The following is a 12176-nucleotide window of genomic DNA, read 5'->3' as shown; positions in this document are numbered from 1 at the left end:
ACAGATCCCCACAGGCATGGTAACATTCTGACAAGAGAAGTAGGAATTTTGGAGAATGTGTGGGTGGAGGCTGAAGAAATGGCCAGTAGAAATCCTTGCATTGCACCAGTAGAGTATTTCAGGGAGAATCCGAATTCCTCTTCCTTCATCATGGGGTGTGGAACTTAATGGGTAAACTGGTAAGAGCCACAGCCACTCAAGCACCAGAGATCTCTTCCAGAAAGGCTTCCTTAGCATTCCAGTCTCAGATACCACAGCTGTGGAAGAGGAACCAGCTTGGATCTAGAGTGAAATGCACTGGAGAGTTGTCAGAAGTAAAATGCAGCTTTTTCTTGAACTTTGCGTGTAAAATGTCTGCCCCACCCCACTGTCTCTTTGTACAGCTGTTCCTGTTGGAAGAGATGAGAGAGAGGAAGTATGATGGATATGCCAGGGCCATCCAGAAGGCCTGGAGGAAGTATGCAGCCAGGAAAAAATACGTGCAGATGAGAGAAGAAGGTAGGTCAGAACTTCTGGTGGCAGGGACTGCACACACACGGTTGCAGGAACAGAAGGAGGGGCACAAAGGCGGGGAAATCCCTCTCTGTAGGCAAAAGGTGCATTGCAGGTAATTGTCTGAGTGATTGCACTTTGTTGGAGCCCTGCAGTACCACTGATGAGGTTGACTGCTCTGCATGCTTGGACTGGGCAGTGTTTTGCTCTGAAATCAGAGCCAGACTGAGTAGGACAGACAGGGGAGGCAAAAAAAAGAAAACTTCCCACAGTTACACAGGATCTGAGTAATCTGTAGGTGATAAGATCAATCCATGGACTCTCCTGGGACTTAGTTGTGTGTGACCTGGGCTGTGTGAATGAAAATGCTGGGTTTGGGAGGGTTAATCTTTAATTTATAGCACCGTGAGAGATTTCTTAGTTCCAGAAGTGCTCCTAATTAACCGGAACTACTGAGCTTGCCATCAGTGTATTTCATTAGGAATGGGTTTAATGATCACATACATCCTTACCTAAAGGATTAGAGGCAGTGCTTCACTGTTTTTCCATATTACAAACAATGTGGTTCTCACCTCCCAAGAAATTCTGTGTGAAACAGTTGGCTCTTGGAGAGCATGAGTTTAGGAAACCTGGTAGATGCTATTAATCAGCGTTTATGTTTTGTATTTAAGCATCAGATTTGTTGCTGAGCAAGAAGGAGAGAAGACGGAACAGCATTAACAGGAATTTTGTGGGAGACTACATTGGCATGGAGGAGCACCCTGAGCTGCGCCAGTTCGTGGGCAAGAGGGAGAAGATCGATTTTGCAGACACTGTAACTAAATATGACAGAAGGTTTAAGGTGGGTGGAACAGCAACATTCCCCTGAAGACCAGTTCTGCTGTGAGTCAGACTTGTCTTCACCATCTCGTGCCAGGAACTGCCCAGCTCAGGGCCACACCAGGCAGGACACAGCTGAGTGTTTCCAGTGCCCAGGACACAGCTGTGTGTTTCCAATGCCCAGGACACAGCTGTGTGTTTCCAATGCCCTGGACACAGCTGTGTGTTTCCAGTGCCCAGGACACAGCTGTGTGTTTCCAGTGCCCAGGACACAGCTGTGTGTTTCCAGTGCCCAGCTCACAGCTGAGTGTTTCCAGTGCCCAGGACACAGCTGTGTGTTTCCAGTGCCCAGGACACAGCTGTGTGTTTCCAGTGCCCAGGACACAGCTGTGTGTTTCCAGTGCCCAGGACACAGCTGAGTGTTTCCAGTGCCCAGCTCACAGCTGAGTGTTTCCAGTGCCCAGGACACAGCTGTGTGTTTCCAATGCCCAGGACACAGCTGAGTGTTTCCAGTGCCCAGCTCACAGCTGTGTGTTTCCAATGTCCAGGACACAGCTGTGTGTTTCCAATGCCCAGCTCACAGCTGTGTGTTTCCAATGCCCAGGACACAGCTGAGTGTTTCTAGTGCCCAGCTCACAGCTGTGTTTCCAATGCCCAGCTCACAGCTGAGTGTTTCCAGTGCCCAGCTCACAGCTGAGTGTTTCCAATGCTGTGTTTCAGAGCGTGAAGCGAGATCTCGTCCTCACTCCCAAGTGCATTTACCTGATCGGGCGGGAGAAGATAAAGCAGGGCCCAGAGAAGGGCCAGGTGAAGGAGGTCTTGAAGCGAAGGATGGAAGTGGAGAGAATTCTTTCTGTTTCTTTAAGGTCAGTACCTGCAATATATTTTTTCCATTAATAGAGCAATTTGATTGATGAAGTGGGAATTGTAAGCTTTCTTTTTGAATTTGCTTGCTTTGGGTTTCAGACTTGCTTCAATAACCTTCAAATTTGCAATTTATCTCTAGTCAAAAATCTGCCATTATTGAAGAGAAGGATTTTAACTGTAATTTTAATAGCACCATTTAATTTTATATTTTTTTTTTTGCTAACAGTAATTACTGTAAAATTACTAAGTAGTATTCCTGTCTCTCAAAAGGGATTGTTTCAGCTATTCCATTATCAACTCCTGAAAAAAAATCAAACCTGTTCTCAGAATGCAAGGCTCTGTAATTAATGCTGCTTGGACTTTGTTATGTTTTTAAAAATTAACCATGAGTACTCTGCAAATGTCATTATAATGCTGGCTGTGTTTGCTGATGACATTTTAAACTGGGTGGTGTATGCTCTGATTTCCTTGCAGCACCATGCAGGATGACATTTTCATTCTACATGAACAGGAATACGACAGTTTGCTCGAATCAGTCTTCAAAACAGAGTTTTTAAGCCTCTTATCGAAACGATACGAAGAGAAAACGCAACAAAAACTACCTCTGAAATTTAGCAATACGTGAGTTCTGGCTTTTCTCAGTGGGCATTTAGGGATAAAGGGTTTGTTCTTGCTGCCAAGGCAAATGATTGAGTGTAAGTTGTACTTTATTTACAATACTAGGAGGTAGCACAGTGTAAAACCCTGCATGTGCAAGGATTCCAGACTTTGTGCTTGCCTTGTCAGAGGAACAGGTTAGGATTTACCAGGGCCACTTGACACTTCCCACTGTGTGTGTGCATGGAGAGCTGCCTTTGTTCTCCTGACAGGGCAGGGCCTCTGCTCAGCTGCTGCTGGCTCCTGGCAGGAGCAGGGAGCATCCTCTTCCTTCACCTTCACCTAGGAGTGCAGACATCTCAGTGGAGAGTTTGAAAGAATTCTGGGCACATAATGTAATGTGTATTAGTACACATAATGTAATAATGTATCAGTCTGAAATGCTGAAGTTTGTTGTGGGTGCCAGGGACTGCATGGTGAAAGAATAATTCTAAGGAGGCCTCACTTAAGTAAATGATATTGGGAATATTGTTTAGAAACAAGTGTGAAAACCTAGAGCACATCTGACGTGCACTTTGGCCATGAGGACATCCTGGAAACAGTCCCAGCAAACATGTGCTTTTGTTAATTCTTCCACCCATTAAGGAGATCAGCAACAGCAGGCCTTGGATTTGTATGTTTATTTTATTGCCTCCAAAAAGGTGGAGGAATTATGAGAAGCAACAGGAGCTCACTAATTTTGTTTGCAAAGGGTGTAGAAAGAGAATTGAAGTGAGGAACATAACTCTAGTATACACTCGTGTACACTGAGAATGCAAAGCCAGTATCAGGAGTGTCATGTATTGCATTTTTGGGGTCTTGCCCAAAACCCTATGTGAGTACAGTTCAGAGCAGATGGGTAGTGTGGAAATGCTGGGAAGGAATGTGTGTGTGTGTGTGTGTGCCTTTATGGGAAATAATGTGAAGTGAAGGGTGTGAGGCATGTGTGTGCAGAGCTGCTCCCTTACAGCTCAGCACAGGCCCTGCCCCGGAGCACCCAGGGTGGGGCTGTGCCTCTGACTGTGTGCAGGGCATGGGCACAAACAGCAGAGGCAGCACAGAGGCACTGCTGGCTCGGGGCTGACACATCTCCTGCTTGGACCTTTGCACATTTCTGTTCAAAGCTCACTGTCCTCTCCAGGGCATCTTAAACTTCCTTGGAGAAGCTGTACCAGGAAAGTTAAAACATAAATTAAGAACATTTTTTTAAAAAGCATGGAAAAAAAGATTTAAATATGTGGTTATGTCAGTTGAGTCATTCATGGAATGCAGATTCTCAGTCTAAGCTTTTAATTTTATATTTCTAAGTTATCTGCTGCCAAGCAATACTGCCTTGATTCGATGTAGCAATTCTGGGTTTTTTTTATTTGTGTGTCAGACTTGAAGTGAAGCTGAAGAAGGAGAGCTGGGGGCCCTGGAGCAGTGCTGGTTCCAGACAGGTGCAGTTTATACAAGGCCAAGGAGATGTGGCCATTCTCAAACCAAGTAATAAAGTGCTGCAGATCAGCATTGGACCAGGGCTACCAAAGAATTCCCGTAAGTAGGAATTTCCTCTGGAAATTAGGGGTTTATAAAATCAGAGAATGGTTATGGTTGACTTTTTCTATCCATGCTTGGCTCTAGCCTCATCATGTTCTTTATTAATTTCTCTGTAACACACAGAGATCCTGAGGATTACAGCAGAGTTCCTTGCTGCTCTACAGCTGTCAGTGGACCTTGTTTACTGTAGATGCAAGGCTTTGCTTTATATCCTGAGGCTGAACTGGATCACTAAAGGGAGAATATCCCAAAGTTACCCTTTCTGCACCTAATGCTTTATAACAGCCTGGCCAAGCCTGCAGGAGTCAGATTGCCTATTCCTGAAGATCAGCTCTTTCTGATCCCAGAAGAGGGGGCCTTACCTCAATGATGTTATTGTGAGGGGGTTACAGAACGTTGCTGCTTTCTTCTAGGTCCTACGAGACGGAACCTTAGCCTAGGCAGAGGATATTCCAATAGGTCTCAAAATCAGACTTATCCTATGAGAGCTGCACCACCTCCTCCAGGTAAGTCCTCTTAGCTTGGGCTAAACAGAATTCCAGGTAAAGGTTCTTGGTTTTCTCCTGTCATCTGGCAATTTTTACCCATTAAAAAAAGATTATGGTAACAGTTTAATTTTCTCTTTCAAAGACCCTGCCTGGAAAGCATGTTTTTGTAGGCATTTTATGAAGTGTCCTGCTTGATATTCCCCCAGAGCTGTCCTGCTTGGTGTGGATGGTGACTTGTTCAGACACTTGGTATAAGCCACTCAGTCTAAACCTGACCTTGTAGCCTTCTGCAGTGTGAAGGGTACAGGCTCTGTGCTTATCCAGCCATGGACAGTGCTTTGCAGTGAAACTGCTTTCAGGGCCAGCAGAGCACAGCAAGCAGTTTGTGTCTCATTGCCAGACACGTTACAGCTCCTGTGTGCTGTGCCCGTGGGCACTGGCTCTTTCTGCAGGGCACTGATGTCATTAGGGTGTTCTACTTCTGCCCTGGGCAGATAGGATTCATTTTGCTTGTGAACTCACAGGGGAGAACAATATTCCATTGAGCCAGCATTTCCCAAGAGTTTGGGTTTTTTTACTTACACTCCCAGAGTACTTTCCTTTTAACAAAAGAGTCCTCTTTCAGTCAGCTGCTGTTTATTGAGAAGCACAATGCTAATGGTGGAAGTTAGGGGTGTGACCAGTCTTGGTCACCAAATTAGAAAGACAATTCCAAATCCTCACAGCTGTATGAGTCAAGCAAACAACTGTGTGATCTGCCAGATCAGTAGTGAAGTGGGAAATTACTGTAAGAGCTGACCTGTGAGCAAACAGAGATAGTGAGTATTTGTGCAGCACCAGTTAAAGCAAGGACAGTCTGGTTTATGTTTTCAAAAACTGTTTCAGCAGTTTTATAGCTAGGAGAATTGTTACTGCTGAAGTTTCAAGTGCTGTGGTGACCCTCAGGCATTGGGCTATCACATTTAAAAGGTGAGTAGCAGGCTTTCCTCCTACAAACCTCTCTGTAGGATACAGTGGCTTTGAATGTTAAACTCTCTTGGAAAGTAGCCACACAGAGCTGGAAAAACAAAATTGCAGACAGGTGTTACAAAAGAGTTCCAGTTAAAATTCTCAGACTTTCAAGGAGTTTAAAGCAATGTCAAGATTTGGGCAAATTCCTCCTTGAAAGTTCCAAACAATTATCTGGGTTCTGCTATTTTCACATCTTGTTTTGAAATCAGTGGTGCAGTAGCTGAACAGAGTGTTCTGTACGGGTTCAGAACAACCCAAACCTTTATTAACATCCCCATAATGTCTGTGCCATCCTGGCTTGGATTGCACAGGGGGGTTTATGCAGGAGTTTCTGACCCTTAGTTCTGCCACAGCACCCAGAGAACATCAGCAGTGAAGAGCAGCTGTTACAGGCAGTAGGGTTTTCCCTGTAAAGGTGCTGATTGGGAATTCTCCTCTCTACACAGCTCTGTATAATCACAATGAGCAGAGGCTCACCCATGTAAGTGAGGAAACTGATTTTTAATTGAAGCATAGCTCCCCTTTTGTTCCATAGGAATTTTATGAATGTAAAGCAACCGGACTTGGGCTCTTTAGGCCCTGATACTGCAACTAGCTCAGACATTGGTGGGTTTGCTTTAAATTCAAGTTAGAGGCATAATTATTTATTTAAAGGCATATACCCATGTCAGTCCTAGAAAATTCAAACTCCTTTTCAACTACCAAAATAACATCAAGGCATTTTATAAAAACAAAACAACAAAAAAGCCCAGACACCCCCCACCCACATGCTTGTTAAAATAGACAAGTATTTATAGCAACTTAATAAAAACAATCAAATTCCTCCAGTATGTGGTAGACCGAGTTTGAACTTCAGGAGAAGGACTTTGGATATGGATTAGCTATGGATATGATTAGTTATGATTATTATGGATTAACCCTTATGTGGATAAAATATTGTGCAGTGCTTTAGAGAGGAGTTGTTGGTACCGTGTTAGCTGAATGGAACTCAGCTGAGAGCTAACCCAAGGCACGAGTCTTAATCCTGAGCATGAGTCCATGAAGTTGGCAAGCCAAAAGAGATTGTCAGCAGACCAGAAGCTGGGTATATATCAACATTTCCACATGATTTTTGTTTGGGTTCTTTGATAGTGGGACTCTCTGACAGCTGAGTGACAGCTAAGCCACCACAGGTTCCCTTTGCTGAGCTGGAGTTTGGGCTGCATGCACTCACTCACTCTTTCTTTACTTCCAGGTCAGCAGCAGAATGGAGTAATAAATCCCCCCCAGGGTGCAGCCCACCCCCAGATCCCAGGAGATCAGTGGGCCAATCAGAGGAACCTGTACACAAATATGACACGACCGGCTCTACCACGGCAAATGTCAGGAGGAGCAGGCAAGATTTCACAGCAACCACAAAGCTTGGATTTCTTGAAAGTACCTGACCAAGGAGCAGCTGGGTAAGATTTTACATTGAATCTGATAAAAAGATGTCCATTTTTGCAAATATTTTTACACACTCAAACTGTTCATGACTGATACACTCTGTGCATCAGTCACCAGGTTGTACTCTTGAGCTGTACTCAAAGGTTATCATCCATTCCATCAGATTCCAAAGCATACTCCATCCCATAGGAATAAAGGTGAACCAGTTCTGGTTTAATATCTTAAATATGAATGTTGAAGGCCTTAAAAAATGTTAAGGTTTTTCAGTCACCCCACAGTTTCTACTTTAACTCGGCCCTTACTCCACTCTGTTGTAGAACATTAATGGAGCTTCACTGCAGTGGGAATCTTAAGTGTTACTTAATTGTCAAATTCAGCAGTTCTAGGAAAAAAAGAATTTAGTTTAGAAGCAGCAGTTTGCTGATGACTCCCATGATCTGCATGAATGGGCGTTCTTGGAGCCAGCAAAAGTACATTTATTTCTAACCATATCAAGAGCAACTTTTTGTGTGAACAGCCCTGTCTCAGTTGTCAGTCAGCAGACAAGCTCCTGGGCAGGTGTTCTGCACTAAATTAACCCTGTTGGTCTAAGCATTCTTCTGCTGTGTTATCCACCAAGGCTGATTATTAAGCAGATTAGTTACAATTTAAGCGAGCATTACAGACCTCACAGTTGTCAAACAGTAACATAAATGTGCACAATTGATAGATTTTGAGAATCAGAAGTGCCCCCAAGGGTTCCCAAGGAGGAGCTTTCCAGTTCCTAAACACAGAGCCCTCAAGAAGGGTTAGGCATGTGCAGAGGTCTTTGCAGTTGTACTGAATGGGTCATTTTACCCCACTGTGCCAAGGGTCAGCCATAAGATATTTCAGGCATATTTAGAGCTTTTCTTTGTTAAAGATTAATCTTCAAATAAGAAAGAAATCAGAAGTAGCCACTGCTACTTATTTTACCACTTACAAACTCATCAGCACATGCTAACAGGGGCATCTCCATCTTGTAATAACTTCCATGGCTTTTAGTGGTGAAATGTTCTTGGCACATGTCAACTTCTTCCTAAACTCTTTTACTAATATTAAACTTTACTTGGTCTTGAGACTACAGTTCATGGAACAACAAAAACACATCAGCCACAGGATAAAAGCAAAACCCAACGTGCCAGCTGTTCTGCAGCAGTAACAAACCTAAGTACTCTTAGGAAAGTGACATTCCTAGGCTGTCTTCCTGAGCATTATGAGCGCCTTTATTAATACACTGAAAAGAAACAACATAACTCTGTTCAGCAGAGGGTTTCAGACACACTGTTCTTTGCAAAAGGAAGCTGTGAGCTAGAAGAGGTGTGACTTTAGTATTTCAAAACCAGTGATATATAAGTAGATGCAATTTTTAAGGAGTAGAATTGGGTTTATTTTTAGCAAAGCTGCCAAGAAGGATACAGTGATACTAACAATCCAGGGCAGGACCAAGATTAAAATCAGCAGGCTCCCCCCAGCAGCAAAACATCTTTTAAGATACTGTAGTTCTACCACAGCTGCACAAAAGCTGAGCTACTTTCCACTGTGCTGAATTCTTTCATTTCCGTACGTAGGTTTAGCTCTCAGTGTTTCCTATCCTGGGCAAAGGCAGTAATTAGATGCTGAAGATCATGAGAAAAATCTCTCCCCTCATAGATAAACTGAGAACTGAAGTGCTGTTATAATCCACACTTCTAATCTTATTTTCTGGTGCAGTTCACTACAAAGTTAGAATCAGAGCTTTACTGACAAATTAAGCCTAGGACGTCATGTAAGGAACTGTAACCCTGTCCTGCAAAAGCCATGTTACATTATCATGGCATTACTGACATCATCACAGTTCATTCTCCTCCACATCATCCCATTTTCAGTCATTCAGCACATATATTATTCATTTTAAACTGACATACTGAGTCTAATACCTGTTCTCTCTTCCAGCCTTTATTAGCTGATGAGCTGGCAAAAGGCATTTCTCCCTCTTTCCCTTTCCTAATCTTTGGAGTGGTCACAGCTGTGACAGTTTGTGCAGCATCTCCCCTGCTGCTTCAGAGTTGGCTATAACAGAACAAGTCCATAGATGGCCCTGGAATCTGAGGGAACTTAAGAGATGCAAGTCTCTGTTACAGCTTAGTCACAAGAATGGTAAAGTAGCAAGCCTGTGAGCTAGAACTTTGTTTTTGATACTGTAAAGTGAATCACTGGTGACACTGGGGCAAGGGGAGAGACACAGCCTGAGCTGTGTAGATGTACCAAGATATGCATGAACTGCATGTACACATTTCCTTCCATTTCAGCCTGGGCACTAAATGTCTTCTAAGCGTTGGAACTGCTGTTGGGAACTCGTCCATTTCCATAGGTCCCTTTTACAGGGAAGTCTCACACTGCTATTTTGAGTTGTTGTGTTTTCCCTTTTTGTGTGCCATTGTTTGCAATGGATCCATTAAGAGAGGGGTTTGCTGGGGCTGAGGTTTGGGTGTCTCAGCCCCTGCTGTGTGTGGCAGTGTCCGCAGGCAGACGTCGAGCCGCCCGCCGCCCGCCGGGGGCCGGCCCAAGCCGCAGCCCAAGCCCAAGCCGCAGGTGCCGCAGTGCCGCGCGCTCTACGCCTACGACGCGCAGGACACGGATGAACTCAGCTTCAACGCCAACGACGTCATCGACATCCTCAAGGAAGGTACGGGCACACCCAGCTGCCACCAACACGCTGAGCTTTGAGCTACGCGGCCACAAGGAGTTAGGACAGCACTTCCTGAGCCACCCTACTTCATCTTCTCCTGTTGGGCGTGCAAATTCCCATACTGGCCCAGGGGGCAGAGGAGCCTCCACCCCAGTCCAACCTCTCCACTCAGGAGGATGTCACACAGACCAAGGATCTGTCACTGCAGAGCTCAACACTTAGTGAGACACTAATTCTTGCTCTACAGGAAAATTAGGCTAAATCACAGCTGTAGCACAAAAAGCAAAATGTAATTAAGCAGTTCAAACTCTGGGTCCCCAAAGCACCCTCCTCAAGGCAAAAAGATGTGGCCAAGGGATGAACACACTCCAAAAAATCCTGTCCCCTCATTCCTTCCCAGAAATGCTCTCACTGAGTGGGCACAGCTTTGCAAAGTTGCACCAAGTACATAGAAATGCTTCCAGAGCCTCACCCCTTACCTTGCTGTCTTTGTTACAGATCCTTCTGGCTGGTGGACGGGAAGGCTACGAGGGAAACAAGGTCTGTTTCCCAACAATTATGTCACCAAGATTTAAAACACTGTCAGAGAAAAACTGGCATGAAGGTAGCAGCGGTTGAAGATATTTTCCCTGCCTTCAGGACACTGTTCTTCCAAGGTCTGCCTTCTCAGCAGTATTTTCACCAGTAAATTTGTGTATGAGCAGGAAGAGTTTCCCACAGTACAGACTTTGATTTTTGTCTCAGCACCATACAGCAATGAACTGACCAATTATTTATTATATTTAAAACCTGGTTTAAACACCTGGTAAGTGAAGAATGCTCAAACCTACCACCTTCCTGAAACAGGTGCTTTATAGTCTGGAACCAGGGACTTTGAAAGGGGTGTATTTATTAAGTGCCTTCAGCTCAGTATCAGTAACCTTTTTAATTATCTACTGAAGATAATGTTGAATGCACATTTCCCCTAATGCAGATCATTCTGGGGAACATGTTAATAAGTATGCTGCTACATGTCAAAAAGATTTAGGCTCATTTGGGATATTACCATCTGAAAAACTACTGTGATGGTCTATTTAATTCTGTACAGAGATGTAATGGAACTGGTTTGTGTTTGCAGGTGTGTTAGGGACTCCAACAGGCACTGTAAGACTTTAAAACAGAAAACCACATAGTACTGTATGCTAAACAATGTTGCCTTCTTCAAGATTTATATTATAATATGGCTGGCCCATGTTGGATTTATGTTTAATACTCTACCTGTTATAGGAAGTGTCTTTATGCAGAGCTGTACATTTATAGAAATAGTTATATACTGTATATAAAAACTGGTTATGATAGAAACATGTATAAATGTATAATGCAGTAGTCCACTGTTCTTACGAGGTAGTACTGCTAGAATTTTTATGCCAGGTACTTACAGATATGCACTACTCCTTCTCCTTTTAAATAGCAAAAGCACAGGTGTTACTGCCCAAGTCTGCCTCCCCCAGAGTGGCTGTTGCTTGCCCTGCAGTTCTGAGAATTCCTGCTTTGCCTTTTGAACCTCCATAAAATAAAACACAGGATGATCAACAGGTTTGTTCTCTGTGAAGTTTGTTCTCACATATACAAACATCCCTTGACAACAATGGCTTCAGGATTTTACTGCACTGACTTCTGAAGAAAGAATCCCTTTCTTCACTCCAAATTATTTTCCCTATGCCCAGCTGCAGTGCCATGCATTTCATTCTCTCCTGTTAAGAGCAGTTAAAAGGCCCTGCCTATGCTGGTATTAAAAGTTGCAAAACCTTTAAGATACAGCTAAAAATCTTGAATCCCTCCCAAACCATTGCCTAAATCTAACTTAGGTACACAAACTTTATCTTCTATAGCAGCTGTTTCTGGGAGCCAGAAATGAGGACCTCACTTCAAGGGAGGAATAATATCCACACAAGGAATGAGGCACATTCTTCAGAAGACATTTTGCAGCAAGTGCTAGGCTTACTTATCCCAGGGGAGAGAAAAATCTCCAGCTTGAGGAGAGAAAACCCAGTAGAGCTTTAGCATCCTTCCCACAGGGGAGCACTGAGAGGTCTAGGGCACTTCTGGAGTGTTGGGTTCTTGCCTTCTACATCAGAGCCAGGCGCACTCATGAAGAGATGCTGAGCAGGCATAGAACAGCTAGGCATGGAAGGGAGATACTGAGTTCAGTATAACCTGGGCCCTATCAA

At 44.0% G+C, this 12176-nt stretch overlaps 1 protein-coding gene across 1 annotated transcript in view; it reads left to right on the top strand.

Moving 5' to 3' along the window:
• The window catches only part of MYO1E (myosin IE), a 76954-nt gene extending 65414 nt beyond the window's left edge, over positions 1 to 11540 (top strand). Inside the window, 9 exon segments of the mRNA XM_054642026.2 lie at positions 384 to 498; positions 1164 to 1333; positions 2032 to 2177; positions 2653 to 2799; positions 4193 to 4350; positions 4767 to 4859; positions 7087 to 7291; positions 9794 to 9963; positions 10465 to 11540. Coding sequence (XP_054498001.2) covers positions 384 to 498; positions 1164 to 1333; positions 2032 to 2177; positions 2653 to 2799; positions 4193 to 4350; positions 4767 to 4859; positions 7087 to 7291; positions 9794 to 9963; positions 10465 to 10541 — 1281 coding nt within the window. The 3' untranslated portion in view covers positions 10542 to 11540.
• The last annotated feature ends 636 nt before the right edge of the window (positions 11541 to 12176 follow it).

Source organism: Agelaius phoeniceus, chromosome 13 (assembly GCF_051311805.1).
Source record: "Agelaius phoeniceus isolate bAgePho1 chromosome 13, bAgePho1.hap1, whole genome shotgun sequence".
Taxonomy (NCBI): domain Eukaryota; kingdom Metazoa; phylum Chordata; class Aves; order Passeriformes; family Icteridae; genus Agelaius; species Agelaius phoeniceus.
This window is presented reverse-complemented; position numbering and strand designations above follow the sequence as displayed.